Source organism: Arachis ipaensis, chromosome B08 (assembly GCF_000816755.2).
Source record: "Arachis ipaensis cultivar K30076 chromosome B08, Araip1.1, whole genome shotgun sequence".
In the NCBI taxonomy this organism is placed as follows: domain Eukaryota; kingdom Viridiplantae; phylum Streptophyta; class Magnoliopsida; order Fabales; family Fabaceae; genus Arachis; species Arachis ipaensis.
The window spans coordinates 44,399,730-44,424,596 of record NC_029792.2 but is presented as its reverse complement, the minus strand read 5'-3'; the positions used below and the strand labels follow the sequence as shown (position 1 = coordinate 44,424,596).

At 37.5% G+C, this 24,867-nt stretch overlaps 4 protein-coding genes and 1 long non-coding RNA gene across 16 annotated transcripts; 3 read left to right on the top strand and 2 right to left on the bottom strand.

The window, feature by feature from the left end:
* On the top strand, positions 324 to 10,943 carry LOC107613629. 12 transcript variants are annotated; one of them, XR_002352395.1, is made up of 6 exons: positions 324 to 762; positions 843 to 915; positions 996 to 1,190; positions 4,044 to 4,138; positions 8,260 to 8,671; positions 10,281 to 10,943. XR_002352395.1 is itself a non-coding variant. In XM_021109398.1 (4 exons), the coding sequence occupies exons 2-4, from the start codon at positions 1,061 to 1,063 to the stop codon at positions 10,695 to 10,697; spliced, it is 432 nt and encodes a 143-aa protein (XP_020965057.1). In that variant the 5' UTR covers positions 769 to 915; positions 996 to 1,060; the 3' UTR covers positions 10,698 to 10,943. The 12 variants fall into 12 exon arrangements, 1 of the variants encoding a protein (XP_020965057.1); XR_001614098.2 differs by lacking the exon at positions 4,044 to 4,138 and having other exon boundaries at positions 327 to 762; positions 10,281 to 10,374; positions 10,493 to 10,943; XR_001614096.2 differs by lacking the exon at positions 4,044 to 4,138 and having other exon boundaries at positions 327 to 762; positions 10,281 to 10,374; positions 10,477 to 10,943.
* LOC110265885 lies at positions 9,046 to 10,274 on the bottom strand. Its single transcript, XR_002352400.1, has 2 exons — positions 9,748 to 10,274; positions 9,046 to 9,337 (listed from the first exon to the last, which is right to left on the bottom strand). It is a non-coding gene; the product is annotated as an uncharacterized LOC110265885 (long non-coding RNA).
* LOC107612438 lies at positions 12,142 to 15,139 on the top strand. The gene is made up of 5 exons (XM_021109397.1): positions 12,142 to 13,816; positions 13,891 to 14,105; positions 14,206 to 14,298; positions 14,396 to 14,497; positions 14,617 to 15,139. Exons 2-5 carry the CDS (start codon positions 13,950 to 13,952, stop codon positions 15,034 to 15,036), a joined length of 771 nt encoding a protein of 256 aa, XP_020965056.1. The 5' UTR covers positions 12,142 to 13,816; positions 13,891 to 13,949; the 3' UTR covers positions 15,037 to 15,139.
* LOC107611001 lies at positions 15,594 to 16,542 on the top strand. Its single transcript, XM_016312969.2, has 3 exons — positions 15,594 to 16,105; positions 16,185 to 16,306; positions 16,420 to 16,542. The coding sequence occupies exons 1-3, from the start codon at positions 15,934 to 15,936 to the stop codon at positions 16,540 to 16,542; spliced, it is 417 nt and encodes a 138-aa protein (XP_016168455.1). The 5' UTR covers positions 15,594 to 15,933.
* LOC107614543 lies at positions 19,214 to 21,302 on the bottom strand. Its single transcript, XM_021109396.1, has 5 exons — positions 21,190 to 21,302; positions 20,397 to 20,465; positions 19,778 to 19,932; positions 19,558 to 19,669; positions 19,214 to 19,357 (listed from the first exon to the last, which is right to left on the bottom strand). The coding sequence occupies exons 1-4, from the start codon at positions 21,224 to 21,226 to the stop codon at positions 19,562 to 19,564; spliced, it is 369 nt and encodes a 122-aa protein (XP_020965055.1). The 5' UTR covers positions 21,227 to 21,302; the 3' UTR covers positions 19,214 to 19,357; positions 19,558 to 19,561.

The window sequence follows — 24,867 nt, the reverse complement described above, 5'->3', positions numbered from 1 at the left end:
AACTTAAAATTCCTACAGTGGTCTAAATCTACTACCAGTGGAAGATACTTTCCATGGACTAAGTTTCCTAATTTGTCTAGTAATAAACGAATACCCAACATCAGTAGTACATAAACTCGGGCCTTTTCCTCTGGGGTAACACACTGCCCATAAATACGCAAGAGGGACGTGAATTTTATTTTGTTACCAAAAAATCCGAATCCTTGACTTCAACTCTAAAATTATCAAAGTACAATAATTGTTTAACTTGATCAACAAGTAAACTAGTAACTCTAGAGACAAACTCTATATTTATTTGTAGACCAAGGTGTACCGCAACATCTTCTAATGTCATAGTGCACTCTCCAAAAGGGAAATAGAATGTGTGACACTCGGGTCTCTATCTCTCGACCAGTGAAACAATAAGAGCGTAATCTATGTTATAATTTGGAATGTTGGTAGCGTACAACATTCTTTCTCTAATCAATTCACTACAGGAGAGGCGGAGCCTAGCGGCGGCTAAATAGCGGCCCTGACCAAAATCGCCGCGAATTAGAAAGATCCTGGCAGAAGTAAGCGGCGGTCTGGCAGAAGCTGTAAAACGCCCCCTGGATAGCGGCTGTGCAATCAGAACCACTGCAAAATTGGGGGTATATATCTTCAAGCTTCCTTATTTTACCCTATCCTCTTGGCGCGAATAATAGCGGGAGCAGAGGCGCGAAATTTCCCCCACACTCCCTGTGCCGCAACATCCCTGGCGACTACCCCCAGAAACGCCACTAGGTCAGGAACTTATCAGAAGTCACAGTTTCAATTCCCCTTTTAAGCTTACAACCAGTTATTGATTTTCCCCAAATTTGTAGTTCTCGCAAGTTGAGCCTGATAGTACACCAATCAAGAGCGGGAGCAGAGGCGTGAAACCTTGAACTCACCCAGGTGAGGATCTTATCATGATACAATTTTTCCATTCCTCCTTGTCATCTTACAACCATTAATCGATTCCCCCAATTCTGCAGAAACCCCAATTTTTCAAGCCTTTGCGTCTCAACCACAATCCCCAAAACCCAGACCTCCCTCATTCATGGTGTGCAAAATCCCTGACCTCTGCTCCACTCTGGGCCTCTGTGTGGGTGGTCGAGTCGTGCAGCTGCCATCTGTGCTTCTCTCACTGGTCTTGAAGTTGAGCATCTCCTCGATCGTGCGTGAAACCGGTATCTATGTTTTGTTTTGTATTGTCTTTATTTCCAAAATTTTGTTCCGGCTTGATTTTGCATCTCAATATGAGGTACTTTAGTTGGCATTCTTGTTATATCTGTTCTGTTATGCTTCCTCCCTGCAGAAAATTAGGATTTCCATTAGATTTATGGGTCAAGTATTAATTAATTTGTTAATGTGTTCCTCACAAAAACTGGAGTTTTATATGTGGGATTTTATTTTGAATATTTTTTAATTCATGAAATAACTAAGAAAACAGGTTTAAGATATGTGATGGCAGGTTGGTGGATTAACAATTAGTTTTGCAGTGTGTATGATTCGGTACATGGGGGAAGGAAAAAAAGTTGCTGTGTATGGTATTATTAAAAACCTTGTGATGTTGTTGTTTGGTGAATATGTTCCTTGACACAGTGATATAGCTTATTAGCTTCTGATTGTGATCTTAGATACCATGGTACTCATCCATCCCTCTCAAGTTTTCATGCTTCTTTCCTTTTGTTTTTCTGGAACCCTGTTGGGATCTCAAGTGGAAAGCATATCCTTGCACTAGTAACTGCACGTCTTTGATCAGATTTGAGTTCTTGAATGTGTCCTACAACTTAAAAGACTTTCAAAATTTAGTTCCTTAATAGTCTATACTTATCCCTAAAAAAAACATTCATTCTATACTTTGCACATATACATTTTATATTTATAAGAAACAGAGGTGAATGGGGGTATATAGTATTTATCTTAAAGTAGCAATGTTGATTGATGGAAGTAATAGCATTATTGCCACCTTGGGATGATGAGACCAAAGTAATAGCTTTGTTTTTCTATGGACTTCCCTGTTTTCAATTGTTATGAGAAACGGTGAAACTAATCCTTTATATGAGTTGTGTTTCCCTTGCAGCTTTTAAAGTAATACAATAAAATAAAATAAAACCATGTTAGAGTTTGAACTTATAGTCCTTTCGGATTTGGTTATTTTCGCATTACTTTCATTCTGAGTTAGTTATGAAATGCTATTTGGCTTGTTTGATCCATGAGATTTTTATGGAGAGTAGAAACTCCTTCAGTTGTCACTATCTTTATCTTCAAAATCTTTGAAGTTCTTTGGCGCTGTAGCATAACTGGCTAGTCTGCTGAATAAATACCTTCTTAACATGTTTTCATGAAAACGTCAGTGTTAGCAATTACCTTAACGATGCTTATAAGTGTTATGCATATGTAATCTTCTTCTTCAACAATTTATGAAGGACTTTGATAGTTTGATTGGATTCATATGGCTGGAATTTGGAGCCATTCGGACAAAACTCATTAATAATATAATGCTCATCAAGCTAGCTAAGTAGTCAAGGCTTCATTTTCTTTGTTCTCCAAAAAAACACTAAAATCTACAAAGGAAATTGTCCTTTTGGAAAATTGAATGACTATGAGTCATATTTGAAGAATTATTGTTGACATGAAACTACTACATATATCATTTCCCAGTCAATAATTGTGCATTGGCCAACCTTGCATGCTAAGGCTCCAACATTTTTCCTTCTTTTCAATTTTTCATCCACTATCATTATTATTAATTAGTAGTCCTCGTAACTACACCCTAATAGCATCAAGGAGATAGAGAACTAGTTTTGAATTTTTCATGTCATGTTATTTTCATCGACACATATAAGTAGTTATATAATAATTAATCAGTATTAATTAATAATAATACTATTATTCATGAAGCCATCATCACTTATTGTTGTGATACATACTGCAATATTATATTTCACGCACTATATTTTGTTTTATTTATTTTATTTTTCTTAATTTTTTATTGGCTTCATCATCATATATCTGAGTTTATTGTATATCACTCATCTGTTCAATTCCTTGCATTTTCATACTACTCACTCCTCCTTTATATCTAATTTGATCTTCACTTTTCTTCTCTTGTATTTATTATCTTAATTTATTTATTCTCGTTGTTAATTAGTACCCCACATAGTTTATAAGTGTTATGCATATGTAATCTTCTTCTTCAACGTATTTATAGGCTTTTGCCACTGCATGAGAGATTTTGAAGTAGTTGCACATGAATACTGATAGTAATCTATTTATATAAAAAAGAATAGTTAAGTGATGTTCAAAAAACCACTTAGGTCCTAATGAAAGAATGCTTAAAAAAATGGTTCAATGAAATCAACTCTAGAAAATCCTACCAACTAGTTCAAAATCAATGTCAGGAAAAATACCAGATACTATTGGCAACTTGCATAAGCTAACTACTCTTAAGTTGAACATGAACAATATTTATGGTGTTAGACCATATTCTATTAGTTCTTGTGTCTCTCTTAATGAAATAAACTTTTCTGGTAACTCTCTTTCCGGAGAAATACCAGTTGGTATTAGATCTTTGCTCACACTCAACTCATTGAACTTGTCCTCGAATAAACTTTCTGGCGAAATTCCATCAAGTTTATCTGCACCAAGGCTTAGCCTTCTTGATTTATCAAACAACCAGTTGTCTGTTCCCAGCATAAACATAAACATGCCAGCATGCTTTGCAAGAGAATCTTGGGAGTAAATGTTTAGATTTATCTCCAAATTTTTTTTATTAAATTAATTTTTTCCTAAAATGAACTTTTTATTTTTTTCAAGTGATCTTTTTAATCAAATTTATCTTTTAAAGAATTAAAATTAAACATAATAGAGGATATTATATCCAGCTATTTTCTTCTTATTTTGTTGAGTTAACCCGCAATTAAGGGCAGAAAATTTGCATTTGAGGTTTCTATTCTTTATGATTGTTTAGTTTCTTATTAATGAGTTACATAAATCTAACTTTTACTCCTTTTGTTTTTTTTTTCTCATTTTTTAAGGTTTTGTTCCTTCTTTGTCTTTTCATTTTTTGGACTTGGGATCAGCAATTCTTTCTACCAATAATTTTTTAGAAAGCACAGAATTTTGACAATGAGTAAGCAACCTCCCCAATACCTTTCCACATGGTTTTTCTTGCAATATATTGTCGAGTTTATTACGTATGGTACTCTCCCATCTCATAATTGTGATAAACTGTTACTAGTTTCCTTGACACACACCCCATTTTTCATTTTTTTAGTTCTATGTATTTTTTTACTATTTTTTTATTTGTTTCTGCTATTTTATTCATTTAGACATTGATAAGAGTTGGATTACAAAGCCACGAGGTAGTGCAGAATATAGGGATGGTCTGAATAGATTCCTTGACTTCGCATTTGCCAATGCATCATCCGATGGGATGATACATTGTCCATGCCCTTTGTGTGGGTTCCGGTGTTACCAAACTAAAGAGGACGCGTATGATCACCTTCTGATGAAACCCTTTCCCCCTAACTATACCTTTTGGTTACATCACGGTGAGAGGATCGTAGACAAGAGATCCAGCGCTAGGGAAGAACTAGAACCTAATGTAAATTTAGGAGATCAAATGCGGGACATGGTCCACGACGCATTCAACTTCCCGGGACTGCAGAGTGACGATGAAGACTCGATGAATGGGCATGTCGGAGACATTGCGAAGGGGTTGCCGTACTTATCTGATGAACCTAACTGCGAGGCTCGTGCCTTTCACGACTTGCTTGAGGACGGCAAACAGGGATTATATCCGGGATGCTCAAGATTCTCGAAGCTGTCTTTCTTGGTTAGGCTGTACCATATAAAGTGCATGTGCAGAGTGAGCGACAAGGATTTCAGATTGATTCTAGAGCTACTGGGGGATGCCTTTGAGCATGCAAGGATTCCGAAGACCTTGCACGATGCCAAGAGGATCATAAAGAAGCTCGGCATTTGGTACAAGAAGATAGATGCATGTCCAAATGACTGCATGCTATACCAGGGTACAGACCAAGACTTGTCTAGATGCAAACGGTGTGGGGCATCCAGGTGGAAGCAAAAGACCAGGAAGAATTCTTTAGTCAGAATCAACGCCATTGTCAAGAAGAATGGGAAACCTCTACCGGCGAAGATTCTCCGTTACTTTCCTCTGATTCCACGGTTGCAGTGATTATTCATGTTCAGCAAGACATCCGTTGACATGTTGTGGCACAATAGAGGAACCAACTCTGACGGTTCCTTGAGGCATCCCAGGAACGGTGAGGGTTGGAAAGCATTTGACAGGAGATATACTGACTTTTCTGGCGATCCACGCAATGTTCGCTTAGCCCTGGCTAGTGATGGCTTCAATCCTTATGGAAACCTCAGTTCAAAGTACTCAATATGGCTAGTGATTCTTATTCCGTACAACCTACCCCCATGGATTTGCATGAAACAAACCAACTTTATTCTCTCTATGATTATTCCCGGTCCTAAAATGCCTGGCAATGACATAGATGTCTACCTACAGCCCCTGATCGATGAGCTGAAGGAGTTGTGGGCTGGTGTTGATACCTACGATGCCAGTGAGAAGAAAATGTTCAAGATGCGAGCTGCACTAATGTGGACTATCAGTGATTTTTCTGGCTTGGGCAATTTATCTGGCTGGAATACTTACGGCGGGAGAGCTTGTCCCACGTGCAATTTGGATACCGAGATTATGTGACTCACCTTCAGTCAGAAATGGTGTTATATGGGTCATCGTCGCTTCTTGAATCGCGATCACAAATATAGACAGGACCGGATTAGATTTGATGGCAAGGTAGATGATAGATCCCCACCTACCAAATTGACTGGTAGGGATGTCCTGAGACAATTGGAGGGTGTTCTTGTCTCACAAGGCAAGGTGCAAGCGGTGGGCGGTAAAAGAAGGCGCGGACAGCAGACCATGGTGCAAGACGAGTCTCCCTAGAAAAAGAGGAGTGTATTCTTTGATTTGGCGTACTGGGAGAACAACGAGTTACGTCACAACCTTGATGTAATGCACATAGAGAAGAATGTATGCGACAACATTGTTTTCACCATGTTGAACGAGAGCGGTAAGTCCAAAGACCACCTAAAAGCTCGAAAAGATCTCTAGTTGATGGGCATCCGGCATGATATGTGGCCAGTTGAAGGTGAAAAGTATCCCGCTGCAATCTTTACCATGTGGAATCCAGAGAAGGATGTCTTTCTTAGGACAATCAAGAATGTGGTCTTTCCAGATGGGTACTCTAGCAACATCTCTCGCTGTGTTGATTTAAAACAGCGCAAGTTATTCGGCTTGAAGAGTCATGACTGCCATATTCTAATGGAACATTTACTGCCAATTGCATCAAAACACGTGTTGCCCACCCCAGTGTCCGCCGTCTTCGCTGAGTTATCAGCCTTTTTCCGAATAATATGCAGTAAATCCATAGATCCTCAACAACTTCCTCTCCTTCAGGATCGTGTAGTCTATACCTTGTGCCACATGGAGATGATATTTCCACCTTTCTTCTTCACAGTTATGGTTCATCTAACGGTGCATTTGGTCGAGGAGGTCCGTCTCGGTGGCCCAGTGCATTACCAGTGGATGTACCCAATTAAGAGGTATTGATACACTTAAGCTTTCTCGACCTGTTTATAAATGGATAGCTGTCATCTAGTAATTTGTACGTTATGTTCTCAAAGGTACCTATGTCGTCTCAAGCAGTACGTGCGTAACAGGGAACAACCGGAAGGATCGATTGCAGAGGGCTACTTATCCAAGGAGATTCTCACATTCTGTTCTAGATATCTAGATAATGTCGAGACTAGGATCAACCGACCGACACGCGTTGACGACCGGCCGATCGATGCTCCACCAAGCGAGATTGCCAACATGTTCCCAGTGGTTGGAAAGGCGGTCGGGGCAAGTTTATTTTTTAGTCTAACAGCAACCGAAAAGCTTCAAGCACATCGTCATGTACTGGTCAATTACATTGCTGTAGAGAAATTCTTGGAGTAAGTACAGAGCCTGAGCTATAAAATTATACAGTGAGCCAATTTGGTACTGATACTACTAAACTTGAACAAACCTTTTGTATGCACAGTGAGTACAGAGCCATCACAAAGAGAAAACTGCGAAGTAGAACAAGGTCCCAGTCTCACATAGATAGCGTTGTGCACAGAGAATTTGCCAACTGGTTCAGGCATAAGGTAATCTTTAATATCTCAGGATCCTACTACCCTTTGATGCCCTCTTGCCTCTAATGGTTCAATGCCAGGTCCCATTTGGAAGCACCAATCATTCGAACGAGTTGCAGTGGCTCGCCTGCGGTCCCCTCGCTCAGGCCAAACGCTAACCAGCTTACAACGTCAATGGATTTAAATTTAGGACCATGTCGAGGGAGGAAGGGATGAAAACACAGAATATCGGGGTTTATGTCACTTCGGATACTAGAAGTTATGCAAGTAAACGGGATGCCAATGTTGCTGTCGGCGGCATCTCGTATTACGGGAAATTAGTAGACATCATCGAGCTAAATTACAGTGGTCAATTCAATGTAGTCTTATTCAAGTGTATTTGGGCAGACACCACGTCGGGCAGAGGCATTCGGCAAGACGTTCTGGGCCACACCTGTGTCAATTTTGCCAATCTGATTCACACCAGTGATCGAGAAGACGATGAGCCGTATATATTGGCATCTGAGGCTCATCTTGTTTTCTACGTAGAGGATGAGGTAGAGAGCGGATGGAGTGTAGTAGTCCATGTGAAGCCAAGAGATTTGTTTGACATGGGCGAAGATTATGAATATTGTGAGGTCGACCTTAATCCACAGGCCTGTATGACTAGCTTGCCTGAATTTGATGTCGAACGGCCGCGTTGACAAGAGACGGCGATTTAGAGGAGTCCACTAGTGAAAGGGTTGAAGATTGTGATGAGGCTGCCGATTCCTAAAAAATGTTCTCCACCATGCATGTAGCTCATATACATGGCAGTTCTGGATATATACTACTGTCCTGATTCACCTACGATAGATATTGGATTTTATTTTTGTCATATCATTAGATAATAGGTTGATTATAGTGACTTATTTGAGATTTTTTAAAACTTATCCTCTCATATAAAGCTCTTTTATTCAACTATGTCTTCACAATGCTATTACCTCTCCAACTAGACTTCTTACAATCACATTTTTATATTGTCCTTGTACATTCTTTCTATTTTTGGTGGACTATTAGAGAAATTGGAGAGCAGAGACTTCTTTCCCATTACTAGAAGCCGTTAGTTCGCAGAGAAGATGATAGCTGAGTCTCCATTCTCTTTCTTGGACCACGTAACGTCCTTTGCAAGACAGTTGTGGTTTAAAGAGTCTCGCATACAATCATGATTGGATGCCTTCTTTGGACAAAGTCACCTCTATCGAGCCATAGCTCATGCGCCGGGATCAATGATGAGAGTTTGTTTGCTGCTGGGATCAATTTATTTTTGTACTCCATTTTCTTATTCGTGGAAAGCAACCATATTCATGTGATAATTCTAAAACTTTAGAAAATGCTTCATTGGGACCGAAAGTACCGGGCTAAATTTGGGTTTGAGTTTGTAACAAGTACGGAGACGTGGTTCTCACAGAAGATACTTGACGAGGTGAAGGTAAATATTCACTTATTATCTTGCTATTTATTTAACGTATCACAATTTTACTCACCCTAGTTTAATTAATTGCCAACTAAAATGAAATTCGGTGCTTACATGTGATTTTCTGGTTGACGTTATAAAGATGATAAATAAATATTTTATTAATAATGACCTCTACCATTTATTTTTTGTATGTTGTAAAATATAATGTGAGTGTAAATATAACAAATCAAAGAATATTATTGAAGAGTGTAATATTACATGAAAGTAAGAAAAAAAAAACTGAATATAATTAATGTTAATGATTTTGGCTACCCATTAATTAGGCCATTATAATAAAAGAAAAAATTGTAAAAACAAACTTTATACTAATAATTGAAAAAATAATCACCTGGGATGAATTAGAATGAGTAGTGACAAGTCGATACTCACGCATGATCCAATGAGTTCTAGAGCCATTTGGAGATTTTCCATGATAGAATACAAGAGTTTTTCTTATCCCAACAATATTACTATTATTATTATTATTACATGATGTTGAAATTATTCTTTTGTCTGATCCAGTTGCTTTCCAATATCCAGATTTCGTTATTCTGTTCATTCGGTTACCGTTTCTATACTTAACTTCCTTTGAGCTGAACAAGTATCTATCTTCTTGCTCCCCATAATTATTATTATTCCCTAATAATAAAAAAAATAATAAGATCATAGTTATAAGAGCATATATATGAGTTAATTATTCCTAGAGCTATATGTAAAAAAAAATGAGTAAAGTTAAATAATATTTTAATTTAACTTAGTTTCATTCTAACCTTAGATAATGTCAATTTAGTTTCAATTTAATTTAATTAATTTAGTCTATCTTTAACTTTTTCCTTTTTTGAAGAAATTTTTAAATTAAACATTTTAAGAAGCAAAGACTAAACGGAATTATACTTCACTATAATTTGGTAACTTTAAGAGTGAAACTAAAACTTTAAAAAAAAAAAGGAGGTAAAGATTTTTATATTGATTAATATAATTTGGTAACTTTAAGAGTGAAACTAAAACTTTAAAAAAAAAAAGGAGGTAAAGATTTTTATATTGATTACCTGGCAAATCTCATGGATCGTAGTTGCAAACATTGATCTCAGAAATGATTGAAGCTGGCAACTGAAAAGAGAAAACCTTACATTTCAAATACTGAAATAGAAACTCCTCTTCTGTTGGTTGGAACCGAAATACAGGTGGCAATAATCTCACTCCATTCTTGTTAGGTTCAAAAAACGAACCAAACCAGTTGAGAATAAATGTAGCCCGCAACAATGCAGGAGTCGCTTATATCTTGTATCAATTTGAGACCTTAATCTGTGTGCATGAGGCATATTCTTTGATCTGACTTGAGCAGAAAGAGCACTCCAAAAGATTCATTCTGTTTCTGGTGTTACTGGTGTTCTCTTTCTTTGATGCCATAGTCTTCTTGCTATCTAATCTGTTTGCTATCTCAAGAAATAAAATGTAATGATTCTACTGCTGAGTCACCTGATTTTTTATGTTTTAGGTTCGGAATCATTTGAATGATTTTACATTGTCCCAGATTTTTACAAACAGTATTTCTACATTATTTTTGTGATGTGTTGTGCAGGCACGATATGAAAATACTCTTGTTGTTAAACTGGATATTGCAGCACAAGAGGAATTTAAACTCATAGAACACGGACTTGAACATATATGGGAACGTAAGAAAGACAACTTTACTTGTTGTTGATGTAATATGATTATGTTCATACACTAATTCTTGAAATTCTACGCCTATTTTGTGCTATGATGTACCTCTCAAGGTTATCTCGATCCCAGATTCAGGAGGCATCCCAAGCTATTGGAGAGGTGGTTCCGGATTCATTGGAAAAAGAGGACGACGTCCCCTCCGGTGGCTCTGAAGAAGCTGATTCTGCTGGACAAAATGCCTCGATGCTGTCGTATGACCTCAATAAAACGCCGAAAGAGAATGATTATCCTTATAGTGGAATGTCTCCTGATAAGAAAAATACCTGGCACATAGCTATGTGGGAGACTAGATACTTGAATCCTTGAGGATATTGCAATAGTTTAATTGAAGAATTAGGATTTAGATTTATAGGATGCCCAAGACTTGTTTTTTGAAGTTGTCGTGACTTTATAATTCTTCAGATTGTTATTAGGGATCGTTAGTATGCTGCATTGAAAGTCCTTGGTCTACTGCTTTACATATTTCTGCACTTTATTGAAAGACTATCGCAAGATTCTGATCATTAAGCAATTTTTGGCACAATGATGAGCGAAATGTTTTGCTATGATATTTTCCGAACAAACTAACAAATAAAAATCTATCTATTTTTTTTTTACTTTCTTTTAACGTCTGAAAAAAGTACCTAGAAATATGCTAGTAATTATCCCACGTACCGTATTATTATTACTATAATTGTTATTATGTTAAAATTTAAAATATCAACAGCAAATTTACGTTGTGCAATATTTTTTGGTTTTAAGATTTTTCAAATTATATTCCTCCCGGTTATCGTTCTGTTTTTTTGGCAAAATATTTTTATGGTTCAAATTATTATTATTAGAATTAATATTATTAGTTCCCTCTAACAATCAAAATTAGGAATTTCGTTTAATATCAAATATTTCAAACACCCGCCAAACTTGATTACTCCTCATATGAAATACCCCCGTCCGTAACCCACCCTCTTCTTCTCAATTCTAATACACTCCAGCCATACTTCACAGCACTTAGTCCTGAATACAGTGAACGAAACCCCACCCCCAAAGAGGAGCTCTCAACTCTCGCGTTCTGGCACCTCGCCACCCCCAAAGAGGAGCTCTCAACTGCTATTAGGTCGTCCAATCGGGTCAGCTGCTACATCGTCCTCTCACTGCTGCGGTAATCACCAGTTCTCTATTAATTTATGATGGTATAATGCTTCTTTGATTGGACGTTCTTACTGCATATGAAGATTGTGCATGTTTCGATAATGGGCTGATTCTGGTTTTCCTAATTACTCATGTCTCATCTTTTGATGAAATTCCACTTCATTATTTGAATCTAGGTCAGTGATTATAGCCCAATAGGTGGTATTTACTTATATGGTTAGAGATTTGAGTGTATTGCTAGTTTAGATTTGAAAAGAAAGTTCTTCTATGATCAATGAAGTGTGAAACTATACGTTCATGCTGTGGGTTGGTTCTCTGAGAATCAGTCAATAATCATCACACTACTCAATAGAAACCAGTAAATATGGTTAGTACACCAATTAGTGTGGTATAAAATTGGGCTAATTAATTTTTTTTACTGTGCATCTCCCAGGACTGTGGTAAAGTCTAGGAGCAGGATTTAGTTAATAATTGGACTGCTGTGAATGAATGTTATCTTTAATTTGAATGTCCTACTTTTAATCCAAATCACTACTACTTGTAGTATATAAGGACCTTAAACATAGATGAATATCCAGCTCACTCTTTATAAGTTATTGTATTAGTTTTGATGTTGTCTCTTAGGATTGGACACTAATCAAAATTAGTTCAACAGCATTAATTCTTCAATTATTAACGTGAGTATATATCTTGTTGGCTGGGACATATAACTTTTATTTGGTGCACTACTGAAACAAAACATTATCTGATCACTTTGCTTCATTATTGAATCAATTTCACTTTGAGATTTAAGACTTGTGTGGTATAAATAAAATGACTGAATTTCCTGATTATGATGGTTAATCGAGCTTCAGCTGTCATCTTCACTTTGTTTATTACTGTCATGAACCAAGTGTTCCACCTGATTACTTAGTAATATTCTAAATTATGATTAACTAACACCTTATGAGGCTTACCTTGAAGGATACTATTCAATTAGTATGTAATTTTTTTATAGGAGCCTGTTTGTGAGGATTATTTGAATGTGTGTTTACGAAGGGCATTCTTCCAAGCCCACTTGGTTATCCTATTAACTAATTCATGTGTTATGGACCATGACTATATTTATTATTTTTTGGGTGCTTGTTGGCGTCAAGAGTTTACGATTGGTTCGGAAAGGTCGATTCACGAAAAAATCAAAATTGGGACCAAGATCTCAGCAACCTCAAACTGGAGCGAATGCGACTTTGGACTCCCCCCATGATGGCTCTCAAATTCTTCCGACCAATGGCGAAAGTGTCCCCGCTAGTGGTGATAGTGTCCCCGGTACTTCACGCCCTTTCCATCCCCCGTGAAGTGAACCAAGGCCTGCTCCACAGACGAGCACAAATAGTACCCAAAAATCGCTGACAGGCCATCTCAACTTGGACGCTAATGCTATTGAGGAACCTCTTGTTGAAGAAGAAGTTGACGAGCTCCATGATGCTCCTGTGGTTCAGAGTCGCAGAGGACGTAAGACTACAGAGTTTTGGACTGTTAAGATCATAGGTATCTTTCCAAATTATTTTTCTTCCATCAACATCATTTAAGCTCCACCCATTATTAATTTACACAATACTGAAATTCGTTCATCCTAAATGCTTTCAGTTGCAAAATAGGTCAATGACATTTGACCTTCTCCATTTGTTTGCAAAGTGGTTTTTTAATTTCTTGTATCATAATCTTTAATTGGATAAAATGTATTCTGTGGCCTGTCAAAATAATTATAAAAGATTCTGATTTATTATATTAATTTTATTTTTGCCTACATTTCAAATAAAGCAGTAAATTTGTTCTTATTATTAGTTTTCTAAATTAAAAGTCGGTAATTTTTTTTTAAATTTGTTTCAAGTGTTGCAAATCTACACCAATTTATGCATGTTATATGTTGAATTGATCCATCATAATTCTTTTGTTAGGTGTATACTAAGGTAGTATTTTAATATTATTATGTTATATGTAAATTTTTTCTCATGCTGTCCACAACGCAAGTGTTATATTTGGCTTATAGATTTTGACGGCACAATCAAGCCGGCAAAACTAAGCGTGAGGGATGCTATGGCACATCCTAATGGTAGGAAGATCGTGCTCAGGTTCAACAATGCAAAGCAAGCAATTGGAGACGAAGCTGGATTGTTGAGTGGCGTGCTTGGTCTGCTGGGATCTGATTATGGAAAATTTCTCATCTGTAGGAAAAGTTGGCATCAGATTACCACTAAAGACAAGGTTTATAACGAATGTGTCAAGGTAAAAGTTTATATCCCGGGTAAATTAAATTTGCTTATTTTTACAATTATTGACAACTTGTATTATCTGTGTAGCAAATTTTTCACTTTGATGAAGACAGCGAAGGAATTATTAAAAAAGTATTTTGAAAAGTATGGGGAAGGCTTGGAAGGAAACAAAGCTGAGGTTGTATAACCTTTTTTATGAGCCAACATTCACTACTGATCAAAATCTTGAGAATCGACTGCCGGGAATTGATCGAGAGCATTGGAGATGGTTCCTTGACTATCGTGCCAAACCTGAGACGAAGGTAATATACTGTATCGTTGTTACACAAGAATACCAATTATGCTGCATTGAGTCCTTTTCTATTAGATTGTAATCGCCCTTTGTCTCTGATGGACCAATAGGAGAAGTGCAGGAAAAACGCGGAGAATCGATCAAAACAACAATATACCCACATTGGCGGTTCGAAAAGCTTCACACGGCGGATGGAAGAGGAGGTAATTTACTTGTTTTATTTAGTTATGCTAGTATCTCTGTGACTAAATTTTCATTGATTTTGTGGAAAATTTTAATGCAAAATCTTTGTTGTTACAGTCGGAAGAACAAGGAAGGATAGTCGGTAGAGGAGAGTTATGGATCAAGGTGCACAAAAAGAAGGATGGCTCATATATGAATGATGAAGCAAGAGCAATTGGTGTAAGTAGTACTTGTTAATTGATAAAGGTTAACACAAGTCAGTTTAGGAGAATTACCCCTTTTTTTGTGGTTTTGGTTGATAGTGCATATCTTTCCATGTTACTAATTTGTGTATGTAGGAAAGAATTGAGGAAATTGAGCAACAGGATGAGTCTGCCAGAATGTTGTCTCAAAATGACTCCATTGCTCAGGTTTTCGGAAAAAAAAAACTGGGTAGAGTACGTGGTGTGGATTTTGGACCGACTCCTAATCAACTCTTCGGTCCGAATTCACATGCGCCTGGCAACGGAATCCAACTAGAGGAGACCCAGAGGAGGCTGCTTAAACTGCAGGCAGAGCTGGAAGGCGAGAAGTTGAAGAGGAAGGCGATGGAGGACGAGGCAGAAGCAGAGAAGAAAAAGATGAAAGTAATGGAGGACGAGGCAGCAGCAGAGAAGAAAAAGATGAAGGCGATGGAGAGTGCTCTGATTTATCTGTTTCAAAGGCAGGGTGTGGAGCTACCACCAGACATTGCTGCAGGGATGAGTTTCATAGAATGATAGAGTGAAAATAGAATATTATGATTGGAGTTATTTTGCATTGAAGTAAACATTTTATTGAATTAGACTGAGCAACTCTACGAAAGAGATTTATTTACTTTGTATTTTGATGGATATATTAATTTTTTTGCTTATATTTCAATTTTGTTTTTGCTTCAAGTTTAGATTCTATTTTTGTTGAAAATTTTCACTCTTATAATAATGAAAAATAAAAAATAGTTAAAAAGAATAATTCAATAATATTTTAAATAAATTATGCGTGTTTTATTTGAAAAACGAAAATTTCTTTTTTTATTTTTATTAAATTAGCGGCGGTTTTAAACCGCCGCTGTTTGGGTTCAGATCAACCGCCGCTAACTTTTAACATAAACTGATGTCCCATTTGACGGTGGTTTAAAACCGCCGGTAATTTTAATGATTAAATTAGATTTGAAATTAATAAAACATATCATAATTTGATTAAAATTACTAAAGCCAAATATTCCCAAACAATATCCAAACCCTAACTTTAACTAAATTAACCCTAACCCCCTCCCCCTAAACTAACTCTAGCCGCCATTCATTTTGTTTTCCTAACCTAACCTACAGAAGAAAGAAACAAAGAAAGGGAAAGAAAGAAGAAGGGCGGCACAGGAGGAAGGGAGAGCCGAGAAGAAGAGGGGAAAGGGAAGGGGGCGGCACCGGCCGGCTGGGAGTCACCGTCGCCGTCGAGTCATTAAGAGAGAGAGAGTCCGCAACTGGAAGGAGAGAGAGAAGCTGCCTCGCGTCTTGCTGTCGCCGCCGCCGTCGCCCTCATCGCGAATCCCCTACGTCGCCGTTGCGGGGAAAACCGGAGCTGAAGGAGAGAACCACGTGAGGAGAGGGAGTTGCTGCTGCCAGTCACCGCCGCTGACGTAGATGGAGGTCGTTGCCGTTGCTGTGCACATCATCGGAGGAGGACCAGAACGCGATGGAGGGGAGGAAGCCGTGCTGGGTTCGCAGTCACTGCCGTGTGTTGTGTCGTCTGCTGCTAGCACTGTCGCCACAGCCACTGTTGCCAATAACTGCCGGTGGAATCCCTGTCTCCTTGGTAAGCGTCTTGTTTTTGAGCCCTTGAAATCAATATTCTGTTATAGCCTGGTAGAGTTTCTGAGATTTTGGTACCGTAGGGTCAAGTTCCGAGGAATTGCATGTCAAATTAAGGTTGCCATTAAACCACCGGAGTTTCTGGCCGCTGTCGAAGTTGCTGTTGGGTCAGCTCTGGATTGCGGCTGCTCTGTCTTGTTGTTACGTACCGTAAGTGTACTTTATTTTGAACCCTCGCCATTAGTTTTCCGTTATATGTTATTAAGGCCTCCGTGATATTTATGTTTTAGGATTGAGTTATCGAGATTGCCTTTTTAGATTAAAGTCGTTTCTGCTATTGCGGAAGTGAGCAGACCTGTGGTTAAAGCTGCAGTTGATTTTGGGCTGAGAGAAAGGGTTCTTGTGACGCATTTAGCTTATGGGTTCGACTTTTCAAGGTAGGGGTATTTTTCTAAAAAGCTTATTTTATATTTTGGAATTGTTATAAATGGATGTGATAAATACAATTTTTGGTGATCATGTAAATCTTATGTATTGTCTGGTTGTTTTGGATGAATATGACTGTTGTTTGATTGGATTATTGTTTGGTTTTGTTAAATTAATTCTATAAAGTTTTGGAAATGAGTTTGGTTCGTAAAAATGATTTGATTTTGAATCGATTTCCTTGGGATACGAAAATGATATGAATTTTTGGAATCAGCTTGATTTTAAACTGATTTGGTTTTAAATCGATTAGAAAGGGTTGTGGAATGGTTTGGTTGGGACCCGGAAAGGGTGGCAAAGTCCATATTTTAGGGGGGATGTTGTCGAAATTCCTATAAAATATGAGATTTTATTGAAATGTTATTTGGAAAATTATGAGTTTAAGACTTTTACTATTTTACTTGAATTATTCAAGAAAGTGATGAGCCATGTTTTGAAATGAATTATTGAAATGAAAATTATAATTTAGTCTTGTTTTCTTGAGAAAAGTATTATATCTCTTTTGAGAGCAAGTCATTTCGAAGAAACTTATGTCTTAAGGCTGTTTTAAATGTGAAAAGGGTTTATGTTTTTTTGAATTTGACTTGAGGATTTCAATTGGAGGAGTATTAGTGGATTTAAAGGAAATTGGACTTTGATTGAGTAACTCTGTTTGTGATGTCATTTTGGAAGAAGTAAGAGAATTGGTTTTAAAAGTGAACTTGAAGGTGGTTTTGATTTGAATGGGCTGGTTTTGTTCTAAGTGATTCGGCTTTGAAAATTGTTTAGGACTTCTAATTTCTGTGATTTGATTTTGATTCAAATTAGAAAAACAACGATTTTTAAGGATCTTTAATGAATTTAAGAAATTAAAATTTGGTAGATTCTTCCTCAAAATCTTGAGACTTTGTGGTGGTAATTATTTAATAATTTCTAATTTAAAGTGGTTAATGTAACAGCCCAGACCATCCGCTAGCACGATATTATCCGCTTTGGCACACAAGGCCTCACGGTTTTGCCTTTGACGATAGGGATGATAGCCGAAGCCCCCCACACGCACTCGTCAAAACGCGTCATGCTAGGGAGAGGTATCCACACCCTTATAAGGCATGCTTCGTTCCCCTCCCCAACCGATGTGGGCCTTACAATCCACCCCCCTAAGGGAGTCCAGCGCCCTCGCTGGCACATCGATCCGGGTTCTGGCTCTGATACCATCTGTAACAGCCCAGACCACCCGCTAGCACGATATTGTCCGCTTTGGCACACAAGGCCTCACGGTTTTGCCTTTGACGATAGGGATGATAGCCGAAGCCCCCCACACTCACTCGTCAAAACGCGTCATGCTAGGGAGAGGTATCCACACCCTTATAAGGCATGCTTCGTTCCCCCCCCCAATCGATGTGGGCCTTACAATCCACCCCCCTAAGGGAGCCCAGCGCCCTCGCTGGCACATCGATCCGGGTTCTGGCTCTGATACCATCTGTAACAGCCCAGACCACCCGCTAGCACGATATTGTCCGCTTTGGTACACAAGGCCTCACGGTTTTGCCTTTGACGATAGGGATGATGGCCAAAGCCCCCCACACTCACTCGTCAAAACGCATCATGCTAGGGAGAGGTATCCACATCCTTATAAGGCATGCTTCGTTCCCCCCCAATCGATGTGGGCCTTACAATCCACCCCCCTAAGGGAGCCCAGCGCCCTCGCTGGCACATCGATCCGGGTTCTGGCTCTGATACCATCTGTAACAGCCCAGACCACCCGCTAGCACGATATTGTTCGCTTTGGCACACAAGGCCTCACGGTTTTGCCTTTGACGATAGGGATGATGGCCAAAGCCCCCCACACTCACTCGTCAAAACGCGTCATGCTAGGGAGAGGTATCCACACCCTTATAAGGCATGCTTCGTTCCCCCCCAATCGATGTGGGCCTTACAGTTAAGCGGATGGTATAAGAATGAAATGAGTTTTGAGGGTGGTTTGGGAAAATTAGATGCACTACAAGAAAATAAGCCTTCTGCCACGCTTTAAAAGCGTGCCGAAAAGTGCAAAAAAGTGTGCCGATAGCTTTTCGCCACGCTTTTTGAGCTATCGGCACGCTTTTGAAAGGGTCACATCTGCCAGCGTGCCGGTTGCTCTATCGCCACGCTTTTCTTGTTGGCACGCTTTCATCTCTTGCCATGCTTAAAAAGCGTGGCCATAGGTCTTAACCTATAGGTATGCTTAAAAGCGTACCGAAAAGTGCACATATCGCCACGCTTTTAAAACGTCCCAGAATGTATGCTTTGGGTACTCTTTAAAAGCGTGCCAACAGATGAGTATATGGCTACGCTTTTAAAACATGCCAGTTGCCAAGTTATGGCCACGTTTATTAAGCGTGCTTGTTGATCCCAAGATTAAGATATAGCCACCCTTTTTAAGCATGCCCATAAGTTTGGTCAGAATTTTTTTTTTTCATTAATCTTCCTAGTATTTCCTTAATCTTCCTAATATTTCTTGCAAAATTCATATATAATTTTAAAATCATAGACCAAAATAAAATTATATATATTTGAACTAATCCAACAAATATAAACTTTCCCATAAAAAAAAACATACATATAAAACTTGTCACCACAAAAGTAGACTTTGATGACAAAGTACCAAAAAGTAAAGTCATAACAAGTAAATAAGAATTGCAATTCCAACAAGTGTCACATATCTACTTCTTTTATATACTTAGTTACAAAATATCAAATTTCATGAGTAGTATGATCATCCATTATGATGAGCTCCATTGTTTTTATCACTGCCCTGCAGAATTTTAAATAATCTTGTGTTAGTACATGTTATAAAAGGAACTTCAATTAAGTCCAACAAATCCAATTCCAAATCCAAATTGATTAAACATGAAAATGGCAAGACAACTTTTTTTTCTCTTGTTCTAATATTGCAAAATTGAGCTGCCTTTAGAAATAGAATAGGATTTAAATTATTTTCCAAAACCAAACCACCTTGCTAAGAAGGAAGTGTTTTTCCCGCGAAAATTGGATTCCTTTTCAACACGTGCTGGCGCTGGTGCTGATACTGGAGCAGGAGATCGTGAAGGTGGCGTAATAAGTTTGGCTGTAACCATCAAAATTTAAAAATGATGTCATATTTATTTATGTTTGGAACTGTATATATACACTAATAACACTATTAAGGGAAATGAAGATAGAGTGAAAATTGAACCTGTTCTTGGTGAAACCATGTTACTTTTGACGCTTTTTGTGTCGCTGGAATTCGTTTTTGTACTTGACAACATGGTTTCTCTATCAGATATAGACTTAGAGCTTGATTTTCTTTCTCGAAATTTATGCTCCGTGTTTCCTTCGCTGTTCTTGTCACTTATAAAAAAAAATTACTAATAGTAAGGATAATAATGCTCTAATTCTTAAAGACCACCACAAAATAATCTTATATAAGTTAAAACTATATTTATAGAAAAAGTATCCTTTGAAGATAAATGTACATATACAGATATTACTTGGATATTCCGTTAACTCGCATAGTCACATACATATATATCATCATATACTTTTGAAAATACAGAAACTTGCGGCTATCACCATTATTATATTAACGGGCAACTACTTTGTAGTCTTTGCTTATTCCATATTGAATTTGTTGATTAATCTTCGAGTTGCTTTAACAAAATTAAGGTTCTATATTATGATGATGTCTTCATATTAATCTTTATCCAGTTGTAAGGAAGAAGGAGAAATTAAATATTACACAATTGGCAATAGGAAAATTTAAAATGCTGCAAACCATATATATATGTATGGAGAAGTCATTGAGAGAAACTTACTTTGATCATAAGGTTTCCCATAGTTAAAGTTCAAAGCTTCCACAAAAGTAGATTTTTGGTCTTGTAGCACTTGAAGGAACCAAAGATATATGGAAAACAAAATCAAATACATCAAAATTTGATTATCAATAAATTATATATAACTATGTAAAAATAGTTGAAAGTTTAAGAAACCAAAGTATGAAAATATTAACTAGTCCCTGAATCTTAGCAGTTAGCACCACACAATAAAAAACCAGTGACCCTTCTTTTTCTTATATTATATCTCTAGTCCAATATTAAAGAAACAAGAATATAATACTCTACTAAATGCTATGATGCTTTATTAATTTATGCAAACATTATTGCACTAAGCCAATCACAAACATCAAAAAGAAAAAAAAAATAGTAGTTCTAAATACTGTTGAAACATGTATAAAATTATGTTCAGTGATCACTCTTTACTTGACCCTTCAGAACACACTGACACAACAAGATTATTAGTTCACATTAAATACTTAAGCATAAAAATCTCGAAGCAACAAAATTGTTCACGACTTGTAAATCCCGCAAAATAACAGCGAGTAAAGGCCATATGCAAAAGTATATCCACCTTGTTTGGAAATAACACTTTGATGAAAATTATAACAATATTAAAGAGCATGGTGCTACTAATACAAACTCCAGTTGGTTGGCAAGGGTCTCAAAGTTGCTTAAAGGCAAAACTACACTATCAGTAATGTCTCAAAGTTGCATATAAACAGTAATGTGTCTCCCACCCTTAACAAATCTTGGTAAGGAAAGAAAAACTCACCAGACTTGTGACATTTCGCTTGTGGGAACTTGCTCATATAAACTCATAGAAAATCCTGAGAGGATCTTTCTGAAATTTCACAAGGAAACAAACACATGCAACACACTGATTACAAAAAACTGAAAAAGCTATAAGGAATAAGAGAATAAAGCATACATGTATAATGTATATAATTGTATATCTACCTCCTCCAGTGGATCTCGTTTCTGGCCAGGTAAATCATACACCTTTTTCTCTTTCTTCTTCTTCTGTTGCTGCTGTGAAGTAGAAGAAGCAACAGCATATGAGACTTACAGAGAAAATAAGCTACTTATTTTTCTTACAACAATTATCTTCAGTTCTCACAATTTCATCACACACAGCACTACACATTCCCATATGCAATAACAATTTAAGCAGATTATACCAAAAAAATGTAATGAATCATAAATCATTCTCCTCTAGCATTGTGTGTTGGTCAAAATACATGCCTGAAAACCAAACATGGCTTTAAGCCAATCAAGCATATCTAAGTCTCCTGTTCTCTGTCTTTGTTGCTCGAAAGAACTAGGCCAGTTCAAGCCTTGTGTGTTCCATAGCGCAGAAACAGCAGCTTTAATCTAATAAGGAAAGAAAGTCGAAGAACTCAACAAAATCAGGCATCATTGCATATTTGCATCATGTACTCCACCAGGATAAGCATCTAAGCAAGTCTTATTTAGGTTATCAAACCTTATATGTACCACATTAAGACTTCAAAATAAGTATATAAAATACAAGAGTAGGAACATGTAATAAGTTTTTCAAAATAAAAATCATGTTAGTAGTAAAACAGCACAACTGAGCACTAACCTTCGAGCAGCACGGCGAGCAGAACTGCGAGACCTGGCGAGCAGAACCGCGAGACAGAGGCGAGCAGAACTGCGAGACAGAGGCGAGCAGAACCACGAGACAGAGGCGAGCAGCTTTCCGAGCAGAACGGCGAGAGGGACAACAAGCCAAACAGCAAGGACGAACCTGGTTGCGATCTTGAGGGCCAAGGGTGGCGACGGTGAGATAGATGGCGGCGTGATGGAGGTTAGGGTTTTCTGAACCTTTCAAGGAAAAGCCATTCAAAGCAGCGTCGAGGAAGACAACGACTGCTCGACGAACATGACGGCGACGGCAAGCTCGAGGAAGACCATGGTGATGGCTACGGCAAGCTCAAGACAACGACTGCTCGACGAAGATGACGATTACAGCGATGAAGGCTGGGTGCGACGAAGGCGATGCAGGCTGGGTGAGATGAAGGGCAGTGATGAACGCGATGAAGGCTGAACGATGAATGCAATAGGTTGAACGATTACAACGATGAAGGCTCGAGGAAGCTGCTGGGTTCGAGAGTGAAGATGAAGTGACGGTGCAATAGGGTTTGAAAGGAAATTTTAGGGTTAAAAAGATTTTAGGGTTTGAAAGGGAATTCTTTAACTCTGTTCTAACTTTTATCAAAACCAAAGAAACTAAGAAATTCAAATGATAACATTTAAAGTTTTAATTCATACTTTAATATCAAGTTTAGTTTAAATATGAATATTGAGTTTACATTAAATACTTTTGATTTTAAATTATAAGTGTGGCCAAATTTTAAATCAGTGGCCACCCTCGTAAAAGCGTACTGATTTTCCTCTATGGCCACGCTTTTCAAGCGTGACAATAAAAAAGCGTGGCCAAATTTCAAATAAGTGGCCACCCTCGTAAAAGCGTGCCGATTTCTCTCTATGGCCACGCTTTTCAAGCGTGGCAAAAAAAAGCGTGGCCAAATCACAAATCAGTGGCCACCCTCGCAAAAACGTACCCATAGACCATTTTTGGGCACGCTTTAAAAGCGTGGCAAGAAAAAAGGGTGCCGATAGACCTTTTTTCTTGTAGTGATGGTGTGGAAAAGAATTCTATAAAGAGAAAGGATTTTTAGTTTCAAGGTAAAGTGATTTGAGAAAAAAGTGATATATGGCATTGAGATACCTGGGTAATAGCAAGGATTGTGGTTCGTCCCGCTTGCTCCAAGTCAATGCTTGAGATTTGATAATAATGATGATTGATTTGGACAGAATGAATGTATGTTTGAGATCTTGGGGAGTAGCAAGGATTGTGGTTCGTTCTACTTGCTCCAAGTTAGTAATTGTGACGCCTGGGTAGTAGCAGCAGTAGTGGATTATTCCGCTTGCTCCAGGTTGAGCTTTTAAACACCCGTCTAGGTAGTAGCCGCAGTAGTGGTTGTTCCACTGGCTCTGGGTTATGCAGGTAGTAGCAAGGGGGTTGTAGCTCAAACTCACTTGTTCCGCAATGGGTGTTTCAGTCCATAGTTAGCTACTAGGACGTGTCAGGTTAGCTATATAACCGACAGATGATATCATCAGCTATAGGACACGCATTCATCATATGCATCTATGTGACATTATTTGGGTGTGCATATTGTAATTGGTTTGGCTATGTGAATAATTATATTTAATTGCTAATTGCTCTACTTGATGTAACTGCTTGATTGTGTTTGAACCTTCTTACTTGTGTTTGTGACTGAAAATTGGTTGGAATGTGGTGGATTGGCTGTTGATTGAATTGTTTGGGCCTATGGCCGTGAATGATTTTTGGTGATGGGCCGAAGGCCGTGTTTGGTTTGTGTTTCTGGTTTAGAAAAGTATGAAAAATTAAACTGGTTCAGTATAGACTTAATAAACCTATGCTTGGAATAGCTTGGTCATTCATACCGTCTAGGGAAGACTTTTAAAAAGGATTTCGGATTTTTTTTAATATGAATCTTTGGTTTGGAAAAGATACATAAGGCAGCTATTAATCACTGTAGTTTTGAAAACAGTTTTATTCTACGTATTTTATTATAGCAATTCTCTAACCTTATAGTGAAAACCAGCAAGGACGATGTTTTCACTCCCCTACAGGTCTTTTCTTTTCCAGGATATAGACGACGGAGTTCAGAAGAGTTTATTTCATTTTCTGTTTACATGATATTTTTGTATTGCTTTAGATATTATTTTTCCCTTGCCTTTAACTTTTCACTATTTGTAAGAGGGATAGGTTTTGTTCTATGTAAATTTTGTAAGTTACTACTATGTATATGTATATGGTTGTACGTATGGATTTATATTATGCTTTAAACAGTCTTTTGAAAAATAAGGTTTAAGTTTTAAACAGGCTCAAATTTTAGCATTAAATATTTTAAGAGTCGTTGTAATACCCAAGCTATCAGAGTGGCGCAGCTGGAAACATGACTTTTTGATAGTTAGGATGTTACAATACTGACATAAAAAAATTTAAATAATAATTTCTAAATTATATCTAGAATAATACTGATAATATAAAAAAAACATATAAAATATTTCTTCAATTTCACACACTAGTTTAACAATATGTTGTTCTACTTCTATCGTTATATCGCGTTTATTATGACATCAAGGGAGCATTATTTAAATTTATTTACACCAAAAAATATACTTAATATAAAATTAATATATTCTCACACACTAATTTTAATTAATAAAAAACTTTCTCACACTAAAACACACTCTGCATATTTCTTCTACCCAAAACAAATTCGCTATTCTTATGCTCCAACTCCTTTTCTACTCAGTCTTTATATACTCACTTCTCTAACCATTTTTTTATTAGCCCATTATTTATTTTTTGAAAATTTCAATACTTTTCAGA

Bases quoted from the DNA above. Each gene is read 5' to 3' on its own strand.
- LOC107613629 (XM_021109398.1), top strand. From the start codon at position 1,061: ATGGTGTGCAAAATCCCTGACCTCTGCTCCACTCTGGGCCTCTGTGTG. The intron at 1,178-10,280 runs GTGCGTGAAACC...TGTGTTGTGCAG, and splicing joins AGTTGAGCATCTCCTCGATC to GCACGATATGAAAATACTCT. The intron at 10,375-10,476 runs GTAAGAAAGACA...GTACCTCTCAAG, and splicing joins ACTTGAACATATATGGGAAC to GTTATCTCGATCCCAGATTC.
- LOC107612438 (XM_021109397.1), top strand. From the start codon at position 13,950: ATGGGGAAGGCTTGGAAGGAAACAAAGCTGAGGTTGTATAACCTTTTT. The intron at 14,106-14,205 runs GTAATATACTGT...ATGGACCAATAG, and splicing joins GTGCCAAACCTGAGACGAAG to GAGAAGTGCAGGAAAAACGC. The intron at 14,299-14,395 runs GTAATTTACTTG...TTGTTGTTACAG, and splicing joins CACGGCGGATGGAAGAGGAG to TCGGAAGAACAAGGAAGGAT.
- LOC107611001 (XM_016312969.2), top strand. From the start codon at position 15,934: ATGGAGGTCGTTGCCGTTGCTGTGCACATCATCGGAGGAGGACCAGAA. The intron at 16,106-16,184 runs GTAAGCGTCTTG...TTGGTACCGTAG, and splicing joins GTGGAATCCCTGTCTCCTTG to GGTCAAGTTCCGAGGAATTG. The intron at 16,307-16,419 runs GTACCGTAAGTG...TTGCCTTTTTAG, and splicing joins CTGCTCTGTCTTGTTGTTAC to ATTAAAGTCGTTTCTGCTAT.
- LOC107614543 (XM_021109396.1), bottom strand. From the start codon at position 21,226: ATGAGCAAGTTCCCACAAGCGAAATGTCACAAGTCTG. The intron at 20,466-21,189 runs GTGAGTTTTTCT...GGTTCCTTCAAG, and splicing joins AGCGAAATGTCACAAGTCTG to TGCTACAAGACCAAAAATCT. The intron at 19,933-20,396 runs GTAAGTTTCTCT...TTTTTTTATAAG, and splicing joins TGGGAAACCTTATGATCAAA to TGACAAGAACAGCGAAGGAA.